General features: G+C 42.6%; 1 protein-coding gene across 1 annotated transcript; it reads right to left on the bottom strand.

Annotated features, from left to right (window-relative positions):
* Nucleotides 1-174: 174 nt before the first annotated feature.
* LOC119177176 (uncharacterized) lies at nt 175-17,108 on the bottom strand. Its single transcript, XM_037428580.2, has 4 exons — nt 16,772-17,108; nt 13,101-13,262; nt 10,848-10,955; nt 175-8,562 (listed from the first exon to the last, which is right to left on the bottom strand). Exons 1-4 carry the CDS (start codon nt 16,898-16,900, stop codon nt 8,494-8,496), a joined length of 468 nt encoding a protein of 155 aa, XP_037284477.1. The 5' UTR covers nt 16,901-17,108; the 3' UTR covers nt 175-8,493.
* Nucleotides 17,109-26,629: the final 9,521 nt, after the last annotated feature.

The raw sequence follows: 26,629 nt of genomic DNA, 5'->3' as shown, positions 1-26,629 counted from the left end.
GCCGTCTCAATCACAAAAGCTTTTAATCACTGTATATGTACTTATGCAGCTTTTATGAGATGAAGCCAAGCTGTATTAAGCCCAAGCAATACTGAGCATGACCATAAAAATCACAGTCTAATTTTATTTTTAGTTGTTAGCTGAACACAACACACAGATAAAACCATTTTGCACTTTGGTATTTTGTTACAGCTCTTTATTTCACAGTGACATAAAGTATCTGAAAATAGAGCATCAGTAAATCCAGTACTTTTGTGAAAAATCACAGGAAAAATCACCCTTTTAAATCTAAAAAGCTAGCAGAAAGGAACAGCAAAATCGCACACTGCGGCAGCAGTAAATAATATTGTGCAAATGTCAGCAACATTCCAATACTACTGTGACAGAAGGGAGCAAAACCACCTTCACCAAACTGAAGCTTGAACGTTAGAAACTGACTTGTAAAGGGACCCAACTTAACCTATAAGGTTGCCCATATGATTGAAAAGTAACGTCATCACAACAATATAGCATTATAAGAGAAAGCGGAAAGGTATGCTCGAGCAATCAAGACTGAGTAGATGCCACTCTTAGTAAAAAGAAGCATGCAGCACAGACATAAGCATGTAGTATTGGCAGCAATTTTGGTAAGCTCATACCAGTTGCAGCTTCCACTGCTACATCAAGTGGTGAAATGGAGAGAGTGACACTTATTGTGATATAATGCGAGGAAGTTGTACCATCAGATGGTCCTTGGGCAACAGCTTCGTGACCCCCGTTTTCTGCTGAGACAATGTCACAGCAGAAAACTGGGGGTGGGCCAAGCTGTTGCCCAAGGTATTTTGATCCTCTTGGGTTAGCATTTAAAGATAGATATGCCATAGCGATTGCAGCCAATCATAGACTCAAGACATCTTTAGTGACACACCCATTTGTTAAATAATTTCACATACATACTAGTATCAAAGAAAAATTTTTAATTTTGTTCAACTGAAGTGCCATTAATGGTCCTAAAGTTTAATGTGGATCACAGAAGGATCGTGATCTCTAAACATCATCGTGAATAGTATCAAACAAAAACCCGAAGCACTTCATATATCCAATGTCAGGCAGCACGAAATGTACAAGAAGTTGACTTTCCATAATAGTAAGTTGGCTTTTCCTGGTGAAAGGGGGCTTTTCCGCATTAATTTGGAAAAGTGAGTGGTATTATTAGGTGTATGCTGTATGCCTTCTCCCATAATTCCTCATCGTGACACTATGTCGTTCACAATCGCCGTTGATTTCTCTACCATTCTCTTTCTCTTTTGATAACACAATGACTGCCGTGAAACGGAAAAGCCTGCTTTTGTTCACAAAGCTGGTAATAATAAACTCAGTTGAACGTGGAGGAAAAGAGTCTGAATTGCTGCTGAGTAGAGCATCCCAAGAATGATGAATACAACATTGAAGAACGACGACGACATTGGGGCCGAGGCAGACTAGGAACTTACAGTACCCGATGAGTATGCATAGCACCATATGAAGATGCCGAGGTGCTCTTTAAAACACTGTGCTTTCTAGCATACACCCTGCCCCTGCATATAACCTGCAGTTTTACCTACGAACAGCAGAACAATGATTCTAAAAAACCATGTACTGTTGTGAAGCTGCCTTCCTTGCATTATTGTGGAGTATTGTCGTTAAGCCAACTTGTGCACCAAAATATGGTAAACTTTTTAAAAGGTTTATATTGAATGATACAATATATTGAACTAATGTCCTTTTTTTTGCAAGTTATATTTATGCAGGTTCGACTGTATAACGTATTGATAATCTTTCACTTCTATTGGTTTAACCTCTAATATTTACCGACACTTATGTGCAATGGTGCCTTTTTTTTTTTTTTTTGTCCTCTTTACCAAATGCCCACTCCGACTGTCTTTTAGACATATTGTGAGCGCGACAAGCGAATGACTCTTTATTCTGTTTGATATCATCATCACCTGTACATCTTCTTCATCTGTAAATATCATCACCAGCGTGATTTAGCTCGAGCCTGGCTGAATAAACCGGTTCCTCACAATATCCTTAGTTTGTATCCTTCAGGCACCTCATCTGGTTCGTTCAACACAGTATTGTTATTGTGCAGTGAATCAACTTACTTGTCATTACATTTCTGTTCCCCACCCAAAGAAAAATGATGTAACTGCAGTCCCTTTTACTTTACTGTTTTGGCATGGGATGCCTTTTTAAGAACCCAAAACCACCATACTTAAGCAGTACTATTGTGACGAGTGATAGCAGGAGCATAAGACTGTATAAGACATGGTGGTTATGAGGTTACCAAAGACCAATTTCTGTGACCCATAAAGGGTCAGTGGCATAGAGTAATGAGAGGGACGAGAAAGGATAGCAAAAGAGAGTAAAAAGGCTACCTTCTTGAGATGAGTATCCACACTACCGGGTGCCAGGCTAAAGCATATCTCTCCCCTTTAGAAAAACTGCTGGTTGCCCGGCAGCAATGGAAATCGCATCCAATAAAACCCATCTGCGTTGAAGGTGGACACTCTACCACTGCACTATCGTTGTGATTGCTGTGCAATAATCTGAACAAAAAAACATGGCTTTATTTTTCAGCCAATTCAAACAGTAGCCCTCATCCCTAAAGTTGTCCTGAAGTAATGTTATAAAATGGTGCTGCATGAATCACTGTGATAAGGAATACGAAGTGATAGTGATGCATAATGGCAGAGAAAAATGATGCTTTTCTATTTCACACACACTAAAGGTACTATATTAAAAGAATAAAGCTTCCAGAAATGGAAGACACAAATGAACACAATGCTATACACACACCAACCTGATTTAAAAAGACTTTTACTACCCAGCTGAAGCAACATTCATCCTAGAATTTAGTACCAATATCACCAAGGACGAGCTACGCTTGTGCAAGCCCTAGCCATTACTGTTTTTGTTGCCAGAGACAAGCTGCACTCATCAACCTGGCTATCGCCATGCATCTGAATTTAGGTGCTCGAACATACTATTTCTTTGCATTCAATTCCTTTTGCTATCTCTGTTTAAGCTAATTATATTCAACCGTTATGCACCTGTTGAAGAAAAGTCTCTTTCTTTTAAAGCAGGTGTCAGTCATTAATTAGGTGATTATAAGAAGTAAACTGCACACATAAACCTGTTTTTTTAATACAGTTGTAATGGGCAGGAAACTGTCAGAATTAGGAAAATTGTGAATGTTTTCTTAGAAAGCATGGGTATCAAAATTTGTGACATCCATTCTGGTTAGCAGGCTTAGCTTCCAAGTAAACAGCTAAAGCTACTGCAACATGTTGTACTTTTTATAGCAGCATTCTCTAGAAATATTTCCTTTCTCATAGTTGTGAATTGATACTGTGCATTTTCCTCACATTGTCTGTCAAAGTTAGCCCAAACATTTAGCAAGGTTAAAAGTCCATACAACACGTACTGCTTTGATGTGCTAAGTGCTTCACGAACGTTTACATGGTTATTTTTAGTATACACACATGGGAATGTACACATTCACGCTGGTCATTATAGTATAATGATTCTTTTCTTCTGTGCACACATCTGCATCAGCACAAGATGTACAACCAAAAAACTGTGCCATGTTTTAGTGGTAGACTTGCATCAAAGGTACGCACTGTGCTGTACAAAGATGGCTATTATATTGAGACTTGCTTCCCATAAGCACTGCACAAAAATAGAACTGACAAGCATGGGGTCAGCGTGCAGTTATTTCCGGGTACATTTGCTTCACAGGGACAGGTGGTGACAAAAGGAGTATTTGTCATCTGCTACACTCTAGGCAGAATTCAATAAAGTAATATAAAAAAACAGCATTTTTCACCACATTGGGACACAAAATGTCTGCCATTACACAATTTCATGAAGCCCTAATCACTGCAGTGCAATTAAACCAAAATATAATCAAGTTAATTTTTTTATAGTTTGCTTACAAGATGGAACGTTCCACAACACCTACAAACGTGTAGCCTCTATAAGGTTACGCATGGGTACTTCTCTCAAAAGGTTCTTATAAGCACGTCAGACATATGCACAACATTGACTCACTATGCTCTATTTTTACTGCATGGCTGTCTCAACATCCCTGCTTTCACAAAGTAGGAAATTGGCTTTGAATGTTTTACCACTTTACACATTATACATTGTATAAACTAAGCACAACACAAATAGTTTTCAATCTACAATAAATATAACTTGTAAATTTCCTGTGCGGCTAGTGGACCAAATATTGGTCAAAGGAGTACTAGAACAACTAATCACAAGTGAATAAAACAAATAATTTAACACTTCATATATGCCACTGGCAAGAAGCAACAGGTGATGCCCAGAGCATGCATGACCACTACACTGTGCACACCTTGTTTACACCAGGCCTGATGCTGTCCTAAGTTGCACAGCAACCGATATTTTACTCGCCAAGCGCCCCTTAAAAACAGCTTTCTTCCTTTTTCAAAACAAAGGCTTATATAAAAAAAGTAACACAACTGAATTTGATTATGTTTTTCAGATGTCACATGGGACATGAAAGTATCATCACTGCATTCAGTATTGGTTATAAGCAAATAGCACCTGCTATGTACTGATATCTGAAAGGAACTGTTCAGGACTTACTTCATTATAGTATTTAATATTAATTACATCAAAGTCCAAACATAATGATATATCAGATGAACAGATCAGTATATATTTATAAACTTGCATTTTGATTAGATGTGGCGGCGCATTACTTTTAGCAACCAGTGCACATTTTTAACATGAGATATGCAGAAAAAAAGCAAATGGTATTGAAATTTTTGTGACACACACAAGTTGCTGCATGCATGGTATGCCGACTCCTCACTTGTTACAATCACGGTGAATAATTTTTATTGACAGCATCAGTGCTCAACAACAATTAAAAAAAAGAAAATAACATGTGCTACCACAACCAACTGATACAATAATGCTCAACCTCACCATCCATAGCTTTAAGAATCAGTTATGCTCAAATGGCTGTGGCTGAGCTTTATTTTTCAGTCTGTGACCTTTATGGCGTTTACATTTGCAGAACAGCTGAAAAACCATCGCAATTAATCGCTTTTTCCCCCTAATGCTTAGACATAGCACACTCTGCCAAGCAGTTGTGGTTTTTGTGAAATATCAAGCTCCTATGATACCTCACAAGTTTGCAATTATATTTAGAAGTTAATATGTGACCACAGTTTGCAATGTCCAAGTGCAAGAATCCACTGCCCCTGTTTCTGTGGATAAACATCTGAAAAGTTGCAAAGCGGCAGGCACAGAGATTCTCTTATGGCTTTAAATAAGCAACAACTGAGTACACAAAAGGTGCAGCATACTTTGAAGGGGAGTGATACTAGAGCAGCGCACTTTTTTCACAAAGTAAGAGTAACTGACAAACAAAGTTCCTGTATTAGCGCTGTCTTCCTGTCACTAACCATGCTGTGCAGCAGGCAACCTCAAAGAGCATGTTGCCCAGTAATAACGGAACAAATTGAGGCGACTATTGTTTCCGACGTATTCTTATGTATTACAATAAATGCTGTCTTAAGGTATTCACGGTAATTGAATAAATGCAGAGGGTCACTCCTGCTACCACCGAGTCTTTGCAACTGGGCTGCATTTTAGTTTTCTTATCATTACTTTCTGTTCGAAGCGCCAAAGGTCCTGCCTTATCCAATATATATATATTTCATTAGACTTTTTTCAAGCAATCCCAGCCAGAATGCCCCATGGGAGTGTAGAGCACTATGGGAAAAGTGTGTATGCCGAGCAAGCTGGCTTGGCAGCATTTTCGTCTGTCGCTCACAGCTCGTTGCACCGTGGGAGCACGAAACAAAATAAACATGTCGCCACTTATTGACTACACGTCCTAACGCGCCTGCATGTATCTATGCATGAAATGTGAAAGTAATAATGCAATCAGTCAGTGTAGCTATTAGCAAAAAAATGCACGTTGGATGCAGATGTTAAGCAGCATGCAAATTATCGAGTGCCGATGCATGTAAAACGTAGTCATGATCTATGTGAAGTGAAGCACCAAACTCATACATATTCGACGATTATTTGCTGACAATCTACTATGGCAATAGAAGCTTGTGATCTGGCTGTTAACACCAAACTGTAGAGAAGTGTTATAGTATTTTGGTGTATGTATACAGATTAACGTTTGATTGAAAATGAAAAGTCACGCACTGTACAAAGAAGTGTTACAAAGAAGTGAACACATTCAAAATGTGTTTAAGGAAGACTGCATGAGCCTAAGATTCAGTTGTCCAGTGCCTTGCTCTGATAATTGCCAGTTTATTGATACATGAATTTTTTGGGGTTCGCTGCGGAGTGTGTTCACTGGCAGTGTTAATGAAAACGAGTGTTTAATTTCACGTTGGTGCAATTGAATATTGTTAAATGAGGAAATGTGATGCCATGCTTACGTACACATCCCACTCGATAAAAATTTACGCACATAAGCTGAGCAGTAATTTCCAGCTGCAAATTGATAACTTCAAGAAGGTGGGATATTCTCGCATCACTGCATTGGTGTGCCAAAAGTTCTTTCACGTTGCAAATATACGGACGTCCTCCAACAGTGAACAATGAAGGAACTAGGAATATTGCAGCTACTCCATGTATGCTTAAAAAGTAGCACGTCCTGAAATACACAGAGAAGCGATATAGAGAGAGGGTTGTGTTTTCCACAATTCCCGTAGTGCACAAGAGATTGTAGTGGGCAAGAAAAAATGCAGCCAGATGTTTTCCAACTGTTTTTTTTTAATTGTGTAGAATTTGTTGACCAAATTCCTTTTTTCATGCGTTCATGTCTACATCTACCAGGCTTACTGGCTGATGTATTACTAACACACACCTCAAAGAGGATCGAAATTCATTGAATGGAGTCGTTTCATCCCGTCCCGCATTTAAAATCTTGCAAATGTAACCCAGTCTTCGAAACAACCATAACTGTATTGTCATTCTAATAAGACCACATGAGGAATCTTGGTGATCGATCATTTCATATAAAGAACACAGCACTTTGTATAGGTCAGCCTTCCTTATTGTCGCAAGACAAACAATTCAGCTTTTTTAATCGACCGTGTGAATTAACACGCTTCTTGGTTGTTTAACTTCCTGTGCCTCTTTGTGACGTGCGTGATGCACCTCTATTTTTGTATATATGTTTTTTCACACATGAAATAAACTCTCAGTAGTAATTGAGCGCTAGTGTTATGTTCATTTCTTTCCGTGCCCAGCTTCTTTGTTTCTATGCTCCAAGTTTTATTCTGACATGCACAGTTATAGTGCCAAGGAAGGTTACTGATGCTTGTGGTTTATTACCCGACGCGCATGCTGTCTATAGTGAATGTGTCTTGGTTTACTAAATTGACCATACTTTTTAGCATATTCTTTAAATATCGGAGCCTCATATAGTACCCTTCAACAGTGTCGAAGAGCCCCACCGCGGTGGTCTAGTGGCTAAGGCACTCGACCACTGACTCGCAGGTCGCATCATCGAATTCCGGCTGCGGCGGCTGCATTTTCGATAGAGGCGAAAATGCTGTAGACCTGTGTGCACATTAAAGAACCCCAGGTGGTCGAAATTTTCAGAGCCCTCCACTACGGCGTCTCTCATAATCATATGGTGGTTTTGGAACGTTAAACCCCACAAATTATTATTTTATTGACAGTGTCGAGGAGTTGGTTCCAAATGTTTCCGCAAATTATACTCCTGCACTTCATAGGCAACCGAGTTATGCCTTTTTTAAATTTAATTTATGTTGTAAGGTGTACTGGTGAAAAAAATATTATAAGAAAAGGTGACAATTCTCAGCCACTTAGCTGATGCAACAGTGAGACAGATGAAAATCGCAGAGAAGCCGTGGTAGCTAAGCACTGAGGTTCGTGATTGAATTGTGCTGCAATAAATTGCACCTTGTTAAATTCACTTCATCTGAGAAGTGCACTGGCACAGTGCAAGCAGGACGCTAAAATGCGCACGTAGCGGCGCACACTTTTTCCATGAGCACTTGCTTGCCTGTTGGGGGCACTCATATGCTTGAAAAAGGTCTACAGCTCACTTGTAGCTTAATGAAAGAAAAACTTCGTGGTGGAACATCCAACACTATCACTGCTTAGATTTATGACAAGTTTAAAAAAACCTCCCTTTTTCATTGTAGGCAAGAAACAAGGAGCACGCATGCATACAGGCAGACTTCGTCAAACATAAGGTGTTTGCTGTCTGACTGCTGTTAAAGCAGAGCAACACATTGTATCGCAACCATGACGCAGTAACCAACTCTCACAACCTTTTTTCAACTTCATTTCCTTTGGTAAATAAAGATACGCCAAAAAATATGTTACAGCGCCTGTTGAGACTCCTTATAACACCTTGTACACAAGGGCAAAGCCATGGGCATAGAGCTAAGCATGGCAGTGCTTCAGGTGTAAATTTATGCAGGTGGCACTAAAGGTTCACACTCGTGCTCGGACAGTCAGAGCGACATCCACTGCATATAGGGCTGAGGCTATGAGACCAAGCACCTGGAAAAATGACGATAAAGAAAGAAAAAGTTGGTACAGTCTCTTTAATGATTCTGCAATGCCACTCACTTATGCTATTATATGATACCAGTGGGCAAGCAAACACTGAATTATCTGAATAATGTTTAAATTAAGTATCTAATTAAGTATCTAACATGTCTGTGAGTCAATTTTGAAATTTACACTGTGGAATTAATGAGAGCTGACTGCAAAAACATTGTATGTATTCTTGTCCTACAGCAGTACTTAGTTCTAGCACTATCAAAGAGAAGTGTCTCACTGAATAGTAGCTTCTTAAACTTCGCACCAAAAAAAAAAAACTGCCATTATGACACAAGATACCCTCCACACTTATAATAATATCTGCATCGTTATACGCGCTGAAAGACACTCAATGCCCAAATAACTCACCTATGTGTGCAACATTTCACATCATAAAGATAATAGAAAGTGACAGCAATATTCAATAAGAGGCAGTCAAAGTAAAGTAAAAAAGTTTCGCATCCATTTGGGCATAACCAATCTTAGTGGCTTTTTTAATAAAAGGAGTCGGGGGGGGGGGGGGGGGGGTACGACGCCCGCAATGCCTTGTAATATTCACATCAGGCAAAATCCTTGCAAAATGATTGCCTCTGACATTGAAAATAATCGTAAGCACAAACTTTCGTTCCTAAAACAAATAGCTTTACCTTCTTACTGATGTCCTCGCCATGATTGTTGGTGAATTGTGCTCAGCAAATTATAATTGCACCTGCTTAAACCTAGTTACTTTAGTATCAGTAAAGATGAAACATGTATTCTGAAAGAGCCAAATACTGAACTTGTGGAGAACTCTGTTTAGAAAAGGCAAGAAATACACATGTTGATAGCATGAGAGCAGAGAGTAGAGCAATGTTTTTTTACAAGTAAAAACAGCTATGCTGAGTGCAGCAAAAAAGGAACTTCAGTGTTAGGGTTGTTGAAAATGGAAGACGAAGAATGTCTCACACCGTGCGCCTATAATCATCATTACGATCAGTGGGAATTAAACGCGGATGAAGAAGGCAGGCATGCCGCCAGTCTCTGTCTTTTACAAAGGTGACTGCCTCACTATGAAGGGAGAGCAACAGCAGGTGAAGGTACAATGACCTTGAAAGCAGGAGACTGAGTCTGCCAAAAAGCAAGGAGAAGTTACAGGTATTTCGGCACTTTACTCTTGGAGGAGAGATAAAAAAGAGGTGACCAATGGTTTCTAGAAACTAGTGTTTTACTGAGCCAAAAAAGTCTATTCGTGAAAAAAATACTTGAAAATTTGTGATCCTGTATTGCTGTACTGGTGCGCTGAGATTTCGGCATGAAATTAGAAAAATCCAGTGCCAAAAAAGGGGACATTTCACCTGATGTTTCTCTTTAGGTCATCAGACTCGTAACGCAAAGGTTATGGGTATAATCTTTTAAAGAAGACTTTATCAGTCTAAACTTATTTTGTGTTTCCAGTTAATGTTCCTCAGATTTTTAGTAATTTGTGTTATTTATTTATAGACTACATACATTGCCATATAGGCATTACATGGGGGAGGAGGTAAAAACATAACCAGTAAATAAAAGAAAGGCATTGCAGTGATATATACATGCATGTACAAATGTCACTGTAACATTATCAGAAGGAACATAGGTATGGCTCAAGAAATACATTTTCAAGACATGTAGTAGATAATAATAATGATACATTTGTTAATGCACGAACAATTCAACAACATAAATGGATACTGTATAAATGAAAGCATCACTGACAGAAATACTGATGACGGCTTCTGGTGACAAAAAAAAAAAAAAAAACAATCAAGGACTCTCGTCATGAATATCTCGGACAAAACACAAGTAAAACAGCTCGTTTTCAGAGTGCACAGTAAAATGATACTTGTGCTGATTTGTAATGGTGACAAACTCTGTTAGATCTGCAAATTGGGATGGTATAAGGCCACCGCAGCAAAGCAAAGTTGAAATTTAAACCAGCATTACTAATTAAAATGGTATTGAATAAGACTTGAATGATTAGGCAGGTGAGCCTTAAATTATGGAAGCCTATATTTTATAGTACTTTTAATTTGGTTTTTAAACAAATTCGACCAAAAGAAGTCATTTGTTATATTTCACTGAGCTTCAACTCTAGGGATGTTTACGCTGCTGGGTAACATGACCTTAAATATGGTGGAAGAACTGGCATAGGACATCATCTATATGTATGGCTCAGTTAATAGATCATTTCATAATCTGAAAGAGACATTAATGAGTATCTCACTTACCCCAGCAGCTATGATGCTGCCCAAACCAACATATTGTGATGCATTAACAACACACGTCAATCCTCCAGACAGGTAGAAAATGAAGCCCACTATGTGGTAGTTGAGGTACTGCAAACATTTTTAGATCAGTCAGTAATGTATTTCCAATGATTCAACTAAATAAAGTGTGCTATGTTGGTGAACTGGGACAAAATGGCACATTCAGCACAATGTGCTCCTTAATATATCATACAGTAAACTCTCAGTACGTGGAAAATAGCAATCTCCTAAACAGAAGTGCTGCTTAAATAGAGAAAATGTTTCTAATATGACTGGTTTTGTACTCAAAGTCCCCTGTTGATCTTTCAGTAAACGGAACTCCTGTTGAATAGAACATATTTTTGTGGTCCCTTCAGATTCCATTAAACGGGCATCTTAGGAAATCATAGTTGCTGTAATCACTTGAAAATAACACTGACACCAGACATGATACACAATATATAACAGCTATAAACAATGTGTTATGATGTTTTTAATCTGCTCTTTCAAAGCCGAAGCACTTGTTACTAGTGTTGTAATGGTATCATTCATAGTAAATGCAAAAGCCATGAGTTATCATACTATGAATGATGGATCTAGAACTGTCACAGGAACAAAGTCAATGAAAGCTACGGAAGTAGAAAAGCAAGCAGTGAATCAAAATATTTATATATGATAGACTGTGCAGGCAGTTAGCACCGCCCATATGATGCACCAACATGCATGCACTGTAGGTGATGTGTAGTGGTGGGCACCATGGTGTGAGGGAAAGAGTGCTGCTACGCACGAGGTGTGCTAGAAAAGTAATGCGACTGAAAACACTGCGGGCGATCTCACGACATTGTGTCTAACGGCCTGTGCTAGACCAGTTTGTTTATCCCTTCCATCTCCTAAGTCCGAGTTACAACTCCGTACAACTCCATACAGCGCTGCAAGTGAAGTTGTGTTTTTGTTGCGTGGTACAGAAATAGATCACCAGAATTTAGAGCAGCACTGCACCATGAAGTTTTGCATTAAAGTTGGTTAATCCACAAGTATCGCTTTTGAAAAGTTGAAACAAGCATATGGGGAACATTGTTTACCAAGAGCAAAAGTTTTCAGCTGGCACAAGTCATTTTTAGAAGGCCTAGAAAATGTTAAAGCGAACTTCACTCAGGGAGATATTACAGACAAGTGGATGCTTCATCATGACAATGAATCTTGTCACACGGCCCTGAAAACACGTTATCCTTGTTCCTCAACCCCCTATTCACCTGATTTGAATCCTTGTGACTTTTTCCTTTCCCCGAAATTGAAACATGCCCTAAAAGGACGTCATTTTGGAACTCTGGAGGAGATTCAAAAGACTGTGACCAGCCTGTTAAAACCTATATCAGTTGGAACAACAAGAGTGGGAACAACAACTCCGATGGTGTATAGCTGCCTTGAAGGGGGTATCATTATTGTTGGAAAAAAACTGAAAAATTTGCTTAGTACAAACTAAGTCTTATTTTTCCAATGCACCTCGTATAGTAGCATGCTGCACTAGTGCACAGACTAATAGACCACGACAACATGTTGATGTAGGAACATGACCCGTGATGTAAGCAGAGTACAAAGACATGACTGCTTAAATTTCATTAGCTTGCAAAATGACATAAGCATTCTTTTATATAGCACAATTAAAAAGCAGCCAGTCATAAAAACGTGCAATGGGCATGTTCACTTCTAAGCACTTTTTCTGCATGTGTACTGCACTGCACTTCCCCAATTCCAAGTTTCAAGCATTTACTCCCGTGTACACTCTTTCTTGCTCACTAGTTTAGATTCTGAAAACTGATATGGCTATGTATACACTTCAGGCATGGTTGCTTACCATTTACAAGCAGTGTGCTTAAACTGTAGAAACAAGACTGCACCACCAATTAGGTAAATATAGCAAATCATACATGCTATGAAGTACCATACGTATGGGCAACATAAGCCCTGCAGGCTTCTTTGTTAAAGCACATGGCATCTTTTCACGAAATCCGCAGTATTAATGTAATCGCTCTATACTCTCGGCATGCTTGTTCAGTTTTGTAGTAAAGGATAATTGTTACTATCTACATAAGTGAAATGTTAGCTGGAGCTTTAATTTAATTTTGTGGTTATGAACAATATTATTTTGCATAAATTTTATTCATTTTCAATTCACATGTTTCTAAATGATCACTTGTGATCTCGGTACTGGATTTCGTTGCTTTCAATACTTACAAAGAGAGTTCCGATAAGGAGTGATCCTGAGTAGGAGCCCATTGCCGAAAGTAGAATAATGAAACTGACGACAGAAAAAGCAAACGCTGTCATCATCAGGAACAACACCCAGGATACATTATAGGTCTTGATCAGCAGCGACATCACTATCAGTCCCACGATCTGTGGAGATACAAAAATATACACATTCATTGGTACTTCTCTAAGGAGTTTTTTTTAGTTCTGGTCTTGTTACTGAACCTCAGTTGAGAAGATAACGATACACAAGTATAAAAGCACGAAAAAGGTAAACAAATGCTGCAACAAACTAAATCTAATTCTTCTTTTCTTGTGAAGAAGTCATATGGAATACGCAGTGTTCATGTACTTCGAGTTGTCAACTAATTCACCCACACGCCACGTGCAACGGTAAGCTTCCTCGTTAACTCATTTGATAGAGCAACCACACCAGGAAGGCATTGATCCCGTGTTCAATCTTTGAACCAGAACAAATTTTTTTCAACTAAGAAACTTTCCTTTCTCGGAAATCCAAGATATGAGTTTTCTTGTAGCTTTTCACTACAAATGAGTGGTTGCCAACTTTCCCTGTCATAATCCTTCCGACCCTTTAGTTAAGCTTCCACTGTCACAGAATTGTTATCAGTCTCCACATCTGAGAAGTGATGTATGCAAAAAGGAAGCTCCCTAAGCTCATTGTAGAAGGAAAAAACAAAACATCAGAATTTACAGGACAACCACTGAAGAGGAGTTCCCGCTGTCGAAGCAAGAACATTAAATTATACTTTCTGTGTCATTTGGTGCCAGTAAAAGCCAAGCTGGAAAAACTTATTGTAATTAGCACATGAAATACTGTGTTTCCCAGTGTTTTTTTTTTTGTTCTTTCTGTGATAAGTAAGAATGTTCAAGAAACGAACATTCGAAGCTTGTGAGTTTGGATACTACCAACAGAAAGGGTGACTTTTCTTCCACCTTAATTCATTTCAATTTATGCCATTATTACTTAACTACAGTTAAAGGCAATAATTAATGGCACATATGCTTTCCCCAGCCTAATGTATGTTGGACTCATTTGTCAAACATGAATGTTTGAGAAAAATATATGGCCATTAAAAGACTAATAATTCAAGACTGAATATTTTCACTTGTAAGCAATGTAGAATATAACATATTCATGAACAGTGGTCTCACAAGGGGGTACATATGTCTTGCAATGGTAGCCATTTTGTTGTTATAAATATTCTTTATATTTAATTGTATAAAATTTAAAATAATGTTTTGAAATATTTTTTAATTCACTGACAATTATGATATTGCCAAATGCGAATTTTGAGTTTAGTTTAGGGCAAGGCCAACTGTGTTTGAAGGTTTGGCTCTCTGCAAGATATCGACTACGCCGTCAATCATCATTTTTGCGAAGCAAGACAGCACCCATTAGGCCGCTATTCGTATTTCTTCAGATAAGCAAGGCACTCGTGACACATCTGTAAGGTATGTGCATTTTGTTGATGATGCACATGTCTGATGGTGAATAATTGTGGCCGAGCACATTGCAGTAGGTGGGAAACATTAAACTGCACACTCGTTGCACAATTAGAATTGTGTGATGACTGGTTGTTACAGGGCTGCCGTCTTGAGGGAAATTTCCTAGATTAAGTACACTTTTAGGTCTGTGTGCGAGAAGAAAGAAAATTTGTAATTTCACTAATTTTATTTTTAAAATAAATTTTGATATTGTCATCCAACCCTTAGTACTCCAGTAGATTCTATTACTACCTTTAAAAAATTTTTTTTCTAATACTGTCATACATTAACCGTGATTGTTGGTTTTCTACATATTTTGAGGCACTGCTGTGATCCCCCTGTGTGGGTAGGCAGGTGATGGTTCGTTGTGTCACTTTACATTCACATTTAGCACTTACCCTTCGTCTCGATATTAGTTGCTTTAGCTAGCACCGCTAATTCACCACATATAAAATATGATAATACTTCCGTATCTGCCGAAAAGTGTGCTTGTGTGAACTTTATTGTATCGTAACTCTCTGAACTTTGCCAAGCTGTACTAAGTTCACCATACCAAAATGAATGCCGGGTCTATCCGAATACAGTAAGCTGTGTGGATGACTGTCGTGGTTTACAAACCAATGTGATTAATAAATAATTGTTTTTTAATAACTTTATACCTATCACATCGTCTTTTTGAACTTCTCCCAAACATCTAAATTGGCATTGGCTGCTTTCACTGGTGACTCTCTGATTGGCCATTTAACAAGCCCAGCACAGTGTTGGCTCAGATCAGTCAGTGAGAATTACCTGACACGCAATGAAGTCCTGGGTTGTTGGTTGTGCGGCCTTTGTGTGACTGCAAACTCCGTGCTTATTACCAAAGACAGGGAAGCTGAGTATGCAGGCAACAGTGTAACTGATCAAAATTCTGAAAAAAGTGGCTCGAGCTGGTGCCCAATAGGAAGAATAATTGAGCATTGCTGTCTATTAATCATTACTTTGCTTTTGTTCAAATAATTTGTTGTTAAATTTATGCTAAGCAAATACTTGTCAGTACAAATAATACTTATGCAATAGAAATCCCAGTCACACAAGAAATCATGAATAATTTCTATTTTCTTATGTAAGGAAAATTTTGGTAGAAAAGGGGAAATTTCAGCTGTCTGGAAAGGTATCCTGCCACACTATATTACATAGGTTAACGTGATTCCTTGCCCGACATGATGCCTGAAGACATGAATAGGGTCTTATTGCAAGAGAGTTTGAGCACCAGTGTGACTCTGTAATAGCATACTCGACTGCCACCCAGAGGTCCTGGGTTCAAATCCATTCAACCTAAGGTATTCTTTTTTTTTTCTCATTTAATTTTTTCACGTCTATCAGTTGTACCACCAACAGCAACACCGACACAATTCAGTGCAGTAACAAGCATCTAAGAGTAGCAATCTAAATGAAAAAAAATTTATAAGCGACCAAATCTAAGCATGAACGTGACAGTGATTGTTATGCACGTGAGAGCTGTTGTTGTAACTCAAGCTTGTATGTGAATTTTATGGGTGAGTCAGAATGGGAACACCTTATTATCTAACATTTAGCATTCTTGGCTAAATGACTGTGATTTTGTATGTTATGCGTATACCGTTCTCGCACGTGTGTTGCTCATATGTATTCACTGTGATATCTTATTTGATGACTAGTTCGCGAAATAATTTGCACGCACATTAGGTGGGGCATTCTAGCAACAATCTTTGCGCATCCATAATGCACCGGCTCGATACGAATTTTTCTTAAAATTCGAACAGACTGATGTTCAATTCAAAAACGAACAATTCTGTGGCAAGAATGTCAAAGTTTAACGTGTCATTTCACGTGTTGCCAATGAAACGAGCAACACCTGTGAAGGGGATGCGTGGCACATGCATTATATTTTTTCTATGACGCGACACTTTTAATAAGCTCACGGAGGTGTCACAAATATATGTCTCAAGACGCATTCATTTTACGCAGTAATCAACAAAATATACCGAGAATTAAATGTAGCTTCGTGCGCCACTTTCAAAACGCAGAACTACTGTCTGCTTCGTCGGTGTTTCTACGTCTACGTGCACATGTCGAGTTAATACAATAGCGATGCTACTGCTATCAAATGGTCCTTCTCCAACACTTACCACTTGGGCTATTTTGATCCAACCGTCAGGTGTCTTCAGATAACCGAAGTTGAAGGCACATAACGCCAGTCGCTCGTTCCCGCCGGACGATGAGACGGTTGTTGTTTGTTGCGTTACGGTAACAGGCATTGCGTGCTTCCGTGGATATAATGCTCTACACAGCTCGCCTTGCTGGTACAAACTGTTCCTGGTGATTGCAGCTACCTTAACAACCCACAATGCAAGTATTCTCGTAGGCGTAGCCGCGTACCACTAGCGTTGGCGAAAATCCACAGGCCAGCGACGTCGGCGACGTTTCGCTTGTATGGCCCGTCGACGGCGCTTCTACCTAGATTTTCCCATATTTCCCTAGACATGTTACCGAGAAAGGCGGGAAGACTAAAATTGGTTTGTGAGCTTATAATAAATGGCGCCCCCGCCAAGTGCTGGAGGTGAAAATATCAAGCAAGAACATTTGTTGCATATTTGCAAAGGTTACTAAGATACATATATATCCACTGCAATAAAAATGGCTCTTACTAAAACGCAAGCCACAATTATAATTCCTTTCTCAAAATGTATGTCATGGCAGCTCGTTACAATGGAATTATAAAACAAACGACAGTGGTACACGACCTTAAATCGTGAAATAACTCAAATTATACGCCTTTTTATAGAATTTTGTCTTCAAGGCCATTAGTATATGAGAATTTTCCAATATTTACGCGGCGCGTGCGTCTTAGAATGTCTGAACATTTTACAGAGAAAGCGAAGAGCTGGAGAGAGCAAACAATTTCATTTTTAGGCGTTCTCTCCTAAATGCTTGCATATTGTTATCTGTCAGAGAGACCTTTCCAGCTGGGTGAGCGCTGCTTCTGCTCTGAACAGCGGTCTTTAAAAATGTCGTCGATGCTTTAATGCTTTGGGACTTCAAAGTCACCTAGAGTTTTGTCAAGCAGCCTTTGCATGCATATATTGTTTCAGCGAGTTGTGATGAAATGGTTTTATTTACAAGAGGTGAGCGATGGTCGTTCGCGGTACGCGCACTGCGATGTTCCCAAGCCTCTTCGTCTTCCTCCCTTTCTCTTCTCTGCCTTTCACATGTCCGTTACATTCCCCCGCAAGCAGACGAAGCCCGTAGGGCGAGTTATGATGCACAAGGAAGGTAGAAAGGTTTTAGGCGAGCAATGTGAGTGGGCTGCGTTCTGCTCGATCGATTGGACAAAAGACGAGCTATTTACGTAGGTGAGCTGGATGAGACGCTCCAAAACTACAAATGGCCCTGAATATCGTGACAGAATCTTTTGACACAATCTACGCTTACGTTGCGGTGTCGAAAGCAACACCAAATCAACCTTTTCAAATGATACTGGTTCGTGACGGTCGTCGTATCGTTTCTTCGAACGACGTTGAGAGGCCAGAGTTCGAAGACGAACGATTCGGTGGGCTTATTCCGCGAGGCACAAGGTGTACGATGCAGAATCGTCCTTGTGTAGAATGAACGGTAAGAAAGTGTCCAGAGGGCTTAGAGGCAACCTGGCGTACAACAAATAAAATGGGCTAAAGTTCTTTGTTTCATGTTTTGCCGTGTTGTACGCGTAGTTCTTTGTTTCATGTTTTGCCGTGTTGTACGCGTACGGGATAAAAGGCAGCTTGTCATGCCAGTTCTTCTGATTGGAGGAAACTTACATGGCAAGCATGTTGATCAGCGTTCTGTTTATCCGTTCAACGAGGCCATTTGTCTGCGGATGACACGGCGTGGAATGACGGAACTGTGTCATGCACATGCGAAGTAATTCTTCAACGGCATCAGCAGTGAACTGGCGGCCACGGTCGCTGATAATAACACGCGGTGGGCCATGGCGAAGGACCACGGAGGGGAGCAAGAATACTGCCACGAAAGCAGCGGTAGAAGAGGGAATGGCTGCGGTTTCGGCATACCGCGTAAGATGATCCACGCAGACGATTCAACGGTTTTTATTGTTAGATAACGGGAATGGACCCAGAATGTTAATTCCTATACTTGTTCAAAGGGCATGCTGGGTGGCGTTAATGGCTGAAGGGGACTTGGTGTTGTGGTGGCCGGGTGCTTGTGACGTTGGCACGTCTCGCAACAAGCGAAGTAACGCTTCGTTGTTTCGTACATCTTGGGCCTAAAAGTGTTCCTGCGTATGGTGCAGCGTTCGTATGAAGCCGAAATGACCGGATGTCCCATCGTCGTGCTTAGCACGTAGAACATCGGAGCGAAGGCTCTCGGGGACAACTAACAGAAAACGTGCTCCAGGTATGTAGTAGTTAGTCTTATAGAGCAACTTGTCTCTAACCGAAAAGCGACCACTGTGTTGGGAGGTATGGGCGGCGGCAAAAAGAGGATACAGGTCGAGATCGTTGCGTTGTTCTCTCTCCAAGTCAGCCGTATCAAGGAACTTGCTTGTAACAGCAGAAAAGCTGTCGTCAAAATTCACAGCATCGCAGTCGGTATAGTCGCAAGAGGAATCCGGGAGGGGCAGTCTGCGTCAGCGTGACGACGGCCACTCTTGTACGACACCGTAAAGTCGTATTCCTGAAGTCGCAGCGCCCAACGTGCGAGGCAGCCAGAGGGATCACGCAAACCGACCAACCAGCATAACGAATGGTGATCGGTAATTATCTTAAATAGCCTCCCGTAAAGATAACAACGAAACTTCTGTACGGCGAAAACAGCTGCCAGAAGACATTCCTGTTCCGTAGCTGTGTAATTGCGTTCCTATTTGCTCAGGCAACGGCTGGCATATGCCACGGCATGCTCTACGCCACTGTGACGTACAAGCACCGCTCCTACGCCGATACCACTAGCGTCAGTGTGGACCTCAGTCGGGCAAGATGGATCAAAGTGACGCAACAGTGGTGCTGACGTTAGTACAAACTCAAGTTGGGAGAATGCGGCGTCACACTCTGGTGTCCAGTTGAAAGTCGCATCCTGTCGCGAGATGCTTGTCAGCGGGTACACGATCTCCGCAAATCGTGGAACAAAACGAGGAAAATATGAGCATAGGCCTACAAATTAGCGAAGTTCTCGTGCAGACTGCGGCGGTTTGAAAGAGGTCACTGTTTCTATCTTGCGAGGATCGGATCTGACGTCATCCTTGTCGACTAAGTGCCCCAACACCAGAGTTTGACGTTCGCCAAAGCGACATTTTTTTTTTTTTTGAATCCAGAACCAGCCCGGATTTTTCGATGCAGTCGAGAACAAGACTGAGACGCTTGTTATGTTTTTCAAACGTGCGGCCAAAGATCACAACATCTTCAAGGTAGCACATGCATATCTCCCATTTTAAACCACGTAATACTGTGTCCATAAATCTTTCAAAGGTGACAGGAGAATTACAAAGGCCAAAAGGCATGACATTTAATTCAAATAGGCCATCCGGAGTTACGAAAGCAGTCTTTTCTTTGTTGTCGGGTTCCATAGGTATTTGCCAATAACCGGATCGCAGATCAAGCGTTGAAAAATAGAGGAGGTGGCATGCAAGCAATCTATGACGTCATCAATCCGTGATAAGGGATATACATCTTTCTTCATCACAGTGTTTAGACGCCTGTAATCTATGCAGAATCTCCAGGAACCATCCTTTTTCCTGACAAGAAATACCGGGGCTGCCCACGGGCTGGACGACTCTTGCACGACACCTTTGTTAAGCATGTCCTTTACTTGTTCGGCGATAACTTTGCGCTCAGAGGATGACACTCGATAGGGCTTTTGGCGGATGGGGTATGCATAGCCAGTGTCTATTCTGTGACGAGTGCGGGACGAGGGCAACTGAAGGGGTGAATCTCTATGTTTGAAGTCGAAAGCAGCAACATGCCGGGAAAGGACCTGTACCAGCGCTTGCCGTTCTGTTGTACAGAGAGCCTTGCTGATCATACGGCGTATTACAACTGAATTCATTGTGGCGAATATCGAAAGGAGAGGAAGAGGTGGTTAGGTTCGTAACTAGTGCCTCTATCAAGCTGCATGAGGCTTCATCGAAGAGAGCTATCTTCATCCCGCGAGGTAGTACAACCGGCGTGCAAGAACAATTCAGCGCTCACATTGTTACTACTCTTTTTGTCATGCACACAACAGAACAGGACACAAGTATGTCCTTCTTAGAACAGTTCTTGCGCAGAGGCCCCACTACGTACAAGGTCAACACAAGCAGCATCAACCGCTGTGGAAGAGACTCGAGCGGGTGTCAGGCACCAAGATGGTGCTATCACTTCATCAATCACACTAAGCGTGTTCCTGTCTTCGCCACGGTAGCCTCCTTCGGAGAGCGACGGTAGAAACAAATTGTTTAATGATATTTCCCCACTGCCACAGTCGACGGAAGCACCGCATTGCTCCTGAAAATCGATACCAAGAATGACATCGTGCGAACAACGAGATAGAACCAGAAATTCGGATACAAATATATTCCCAGCCAATGAAACACTGACAACACATACACCAAGAGGATGAAGCCACTCGCCGCCTACTCCACGAAAGGTAATATTATCGTTCCATGAAAACATGACTCTGCGACCTAAGCGGTTTCTGAAGGCGAGGCTCATCACAAAGTCGTCCCAGTGTCAACTAACGCCATCGTCGTTATTCCATCTATCAACTCATTCACTTTGTTTTTGAGCATAACAACAGGCAGAGGCATATCTTGAAAAGACCGTCCGGCGACCTCACCTCCAAGCCGCGGGTGCTAGTTTCCCGGCGGCGGAGAGGAAGAACGACGCAGAGGAGACGGCGAGCAACGAGAACGGTTGAATGGTGGTGTAAAACTCCGCTCGGATGCTGGCGAATCGCCGCCTCTGGTCTCGCGTGAAAAACGGTCCCTTGGAAACAAGTCGGTCGTCCGCAGGTCATATGAAGCACCGGGTCTTGGTGGCGAAGACATGGCTCGAGCCCTTCGTGACAGGCGGCGTTGTTGGCGGCAATACCGAGCGATATGCCCAGTGAAACCACAGTTATAGCACACGGGAGGGTCGCGGTTTATACTATATTCATCGGAACGAATCCTGGGCCGCTGCTGTCGGCGAGTAAGTTCGTTATCACGCGAATAACGGGTTTCTGCCACTCTCTGGAATCCATTGTATTGGTCGTAAGTGTCATCTTGGTAGTAGGGTCGCTGCTGTCGTTGCCGCAGCGGGACGTAGTCTGGCTCAGAGTCCTTAGCATAAGAACGCGGCTGTCCTCGTCGTGATCGAGCGTCAGGGCCTCTATGGTAGAGACGTGGCTGATACCGAGGCGCGGCATCAGAATCCTCAATGCCCTCCGCCACTCGGTTTCGCTCGAACTCTGGTGGCAGGTAGGGAGGATGTGTGCTTGGTTGGTGTGCTACTTGCGCGAACAGGCCGAGTTCTTCACGTACTATTTGCCGGACCGTTGACGCAAGATCAAGCGGCTGGTTGTGCTCTATACTTGCGATAGTCGTCACATTGGCTAGCCTGCCCTACTTCGGCGTGACGCGCCTGTTCTTCAGTTGCTCAAAAGTGCGGCAATGGCGAATAACATCTGCGACAGATGTCAGGGTGTCTTTCGCAATTAGGAAACTGTAAACACCCTCGGGGATTCCTTTTAGGACGTGCCCGACTTTGTCTTCCTCAGACATTTCGTAGTCAATGATACATAGCTTTATAACTTACTCAACGTAGGTCATGCAAGTTTCGCCTGGCACTTGCGCGCGTTGCATTAGCGTCTGTTCTGCTCTTTTCTTTTCCGTTGTGGGGTCACCGAAACGCTTTTTGATCTCGAAACGAATCTTTCCCACGTCGCTAGCGTTTCCTCACGATTCTCGTACCACACTGACGCAGTATCCGTCAGAAAGAACGCGACGTGCGAAAGCTGAGAAGCGGCATCTCATTTGTTGGCGGCGCTCACCCGTTTGTAATGGATGACCCAAGCCTCGACGTCTTCATCTGGTCTGCCGATGAAAGGACGATCATTTCTCAGTTATGGAGCCGGACTGATTGGCGCTGAAGTCGAGAGGGGTCGATGTTCATCTGCGTTGTGGGACATGTCCAGCCCAGATGGGTTCCGTGGAAGTCCAGCAAGGCGACGGCTCCGTCGAAGAACTTGTTCAACCTCCGTCTTCGGGTGTCGATTACCCAGCACGTCCACCACAACTGTTACAGCCAGTTGTGATGAAATGGTTTTATTTACAAGAGGTGAGCGATGGTCGTTGGTTTGTTTGTCCCTTTTTTTATTGCGGTACGCACACTGCGATCTTTGTTTGTTTGTATCCTTTAATCCATGGCTCGTACCCACTCTGGGGGATTGGCCAAGAGAACAAATAGTCTCATACAGACGATAACTGCATTATTGCTTACAACGAAAAAAAGGGGGGGGGGGGAGTTGTATAGTGAAGACAGTATGTTGGAAAAAAGAAATAAACCAAAGATTTAGATAGTGAGAAAAAAATCAATAACAAAGTAGACACTAATAGCTACAACTTGATTTTGGGAGCCGACCAGACAGCTGGTTTTGCCAAACCCGATTAATTTGATATGTCACGGATTTATCCAGAATAGAAAATTACTTTTCGACCCGTTTTTTTTTGAGTATTTGTTAACGTGGGCTTTATGTTGAAAAACGTTTAGAGTCTTGAATAAAATTACACACCGCATCGAATGCATCTCTGTGGCAATTTCCCAAAACAGAGGCACCAAAACTTAGAACATTTTCTGCGGTTAAATTTAAACCTATCTTCGCAAATGGAATATCTAAAAGTCGTTTCCTAATTAATGCATACGTACGACATGAGCCAAAATAATGTTCAATAGTTTCTGATTCTTCGCAGAACGGACAAAGGGGGGAAAGTGTCAGACCAGCTCTCCAGGCCTCTTCGTCTTCCTCCCTTTCTCTTCTCTGCAGTTTTGGTGCCTCTGTTTTGGGAAATTGCCACAGAGATGCATTCGATGCGGTGTGTAATTTTATTCAAGACTCTAAACGTTTTTCAACATAAAGCCCACGTTAACAAATACTAAAAAAAAAACGGGTCGAAAAGTAATTTTCTATTCTGGATAAATCCGTGACATATCAAATTAATCGGGTTTGGCAAAACCAGCTGTCTGGTCGGCTCCCAAAATCAAGTTGTAGCTATTAGTGTCTACTTTGTTATTGATTTTTTTCTCACTATCTAAATCTTTGGTTTATTTCTTTTTTCCAACATACTGTCTTCACTATACAACCCCCCCCCCCCCCCCCCGTTACATGTCCGTTACAATATAAATATGGGTGTCGCAAACAAGCGCTGAAGAAAGCGCGCGCCGCCGCATTCTAGTGACGGCGACAATACTAGGCACCAGCATAGTCTCTCAATACTTTTTACTGCATGGTCACGAAACTTCGGGCCAAGTTTGGCTTTCCGCCACTGCAGACGAGGGGGCTTTCATCGCAGACGCTCAAACGGCGTGTTGTCGGTGCGTGACGAGGTTTTCTTTGCGGAGACTCACTCTGGTGGCTTCATGGACATATTTGCGTGGGGTTTTATCCACTGGTCACCAATCGGATATAGACAGAGTGCTCGCACCTGCGCGTAGCGGCTATAAATGTCTGTTCGGTTACGGCAATGTTCTGTTCCTTTCGATTGCGGTGATATCGGCGTGCAGCCACGTCCCGCACGCTGATTTAGCAAACATGTTAAATCATGCCTTCGTATAGCTTTTTATTTTCCTCGAGGCTGTAGCCGACGTCAGCGCATGAACCGCGACTAACATTGCCATCACACAGGCGCACGTATACGTATACCGCCGGGGACGTCCATGCGGACCCTCTGCGCACCATTTTCCACCCTGGAATCCTGCGAAGACTCCCGAGGCCGCTTTACCGGCTGCCTCAATTGCCGAGGTGCCGTCTTCTTTTTTTGACAGGTAAAGTGGGAGACCTTCAAATATTCGCGGAATTGCGCCGGCCCTCAGCATCGTTCTTAAGCGCGGCAAACTAACAACTGTGCCTTCTATAACGCATTCGTCTGCACGAATGTCCTCGTTACAGATATGTATTTCACATACCCGAACGTTCGGTGAACTCAACGAGAATGTGCCGGTTTCTTCACACGGTATCGCCCGCTTCCACTGCTCACGGCTTTCGGCGTCACTGGGAAACACGAACAAAGACACCTTTTCAACGGTTCCTCTGCGGCACACGGCATGTCTTTGGCATCATTCGTGAAGCTGCTGCTAACTGTCCGTCGCATACGAAAACAGACACAGACAACACCGCACACACGCGATAAAACGACACCAACAAAGCCAACACAAAACGTCGTTGCTTCGCTGGCCTCGACGAGCGTCTAGGTAACCGGAGCGACCGTACGGCGCACAGGATGTCGTCTACATTGTTGGTCACGCAGCCGATAACTATTTGTTACGTTTGAAAACGATAAGGCGCACGCAAAGCACTGCGCACACGCGATAAAGCACGACGTACTCAAGACCTACTCACTTCGCCCGGCTGTCGTCTCACTGAGAGACGCCGCAGTGGCCTCGACGAGTACCAACGGTGCCCCCTTAACTGTATTGGCGCCACCCCGCGGTCAAAGTTGGCGGCACCCAAAGCTCTCCCATAGAGTGACGGGGAAGTTTCGTGACCAGTGAAAAGCATTGAGGGGCTATGGCGCCAGTCTGTCGCGCCAGAAGCCAGCGTAAAGAAGAAAACAAGTGTCACACTCCTCGGGCGCCCATCCACCTAAAAGGCGCGTCGCCACGCTGACCAACCTCCTCGCACCGATCGCCGAGCGAACACCAGAGGCTTCGAGAACCACAGCGTGAGTCACTCCCTGGTTGCGTCACGTGTCGCGCATGGTTCTCGAAAAGGCTCGCCCTTTCCCCAGCTTTGGCTGTGCAGCGGGCCGACGAAGCTTTTTGGCACTGCGCCGTGCTCCCGACCGGGCTTCAGAAATTAGGTGCCTTTCTCCTCTTATAACCACTACCACCACCACCCAGGGCGAACATATATAAGCGAGCAACGGATGGTGGTAAGCTGGAGATGAAGAAAGTTTTGCGCTAGCGTGCCTAGAGGAGGAAGATGGTTTTTCCCCCTTCGGGTGAAGACTAATGTCTTCAGTGACAAAGCAGGAGATGAAAAGGTTTCCCACCTGCGGGTGAAGTGTTGTGCTACAAGCAGAAGAAAGGTGTGTGTTTACCGCCAGTGGGCGAATACGTGTACTGCAGTTGCAGCGCGTGAATGGTCGACGTGTTACAGACGAAAAAGTTCTTATTGGAGTGCGGACATTTGACGACGAAGGAAGCAACGACCTCGTGCAACGCGCACCGAGAACGGTGAAGAAGAATCGTGGCATTTCGACGAGGTCCAAGGATTCGGTCCAAGGGGACTCTTATCGCCGGCTCATGAGGAGGAAGAAGGATCGCTACGTGGCTCACCGGAGATCGGCTCAACGTCGAGCGGCAGGATCCTTTTAGCTAAGATTTTGTTTGCTTTTCATTCCTCGTATTTCTTGATAGTTTCTCTCAACTGAAACGTTGTTGCAGCCCTTTGGAGGTCAGGCAAAGTCAGAATATTCTGATGTCTTTTTCATCACCCGGCCAAGGGCACTCCCCTTGGCTGGCCTCACTACCGGTCAAGGATTGGCCGCTCGATACCTTGCTACGCAGTGGAGATAGCTACGTCCCTGTGGCTCTGGTTCCTACAAATGGGGGTTCCATTCCAATGAAGAATCCGAAGGTGATACAAGTGGAGCTTCAGAAAGCCTCGTCGCTTTTCCAGAAGATTACTGAGGTCCGCCAGTTCGGCCGAGGGGGTATCCTGTGCTGCTCTGCAGACCAGGATTGCGTCCGAGAGCTTCTGAATTGCTCTGAATTTGCTGCACAGCCGGTGAGCCCGTTTATTCCAGCTCATCTTGCATGTAC

This window comes from Rhipicephalus microplus, chromosome X (genome assembly GCF_043290135.1).
Source record: "Rhipicephalus microplus isolate Deutch F79 chromosome X, USDA_Rmic, whole genome shotgun sequence".
Taxonomy (NCBI): domain Eukaryota; kingdom Metazoa; phylum Arthropoda; class Arachnida; order Ixodida; family Ixodidae; genus Rhipicephalus; species Rhipicephalus microplus.
Note: the sequence above shows the minus strand (reverse complement) of the source record. Positions and strands in the feature narration are given on the sequence as shown.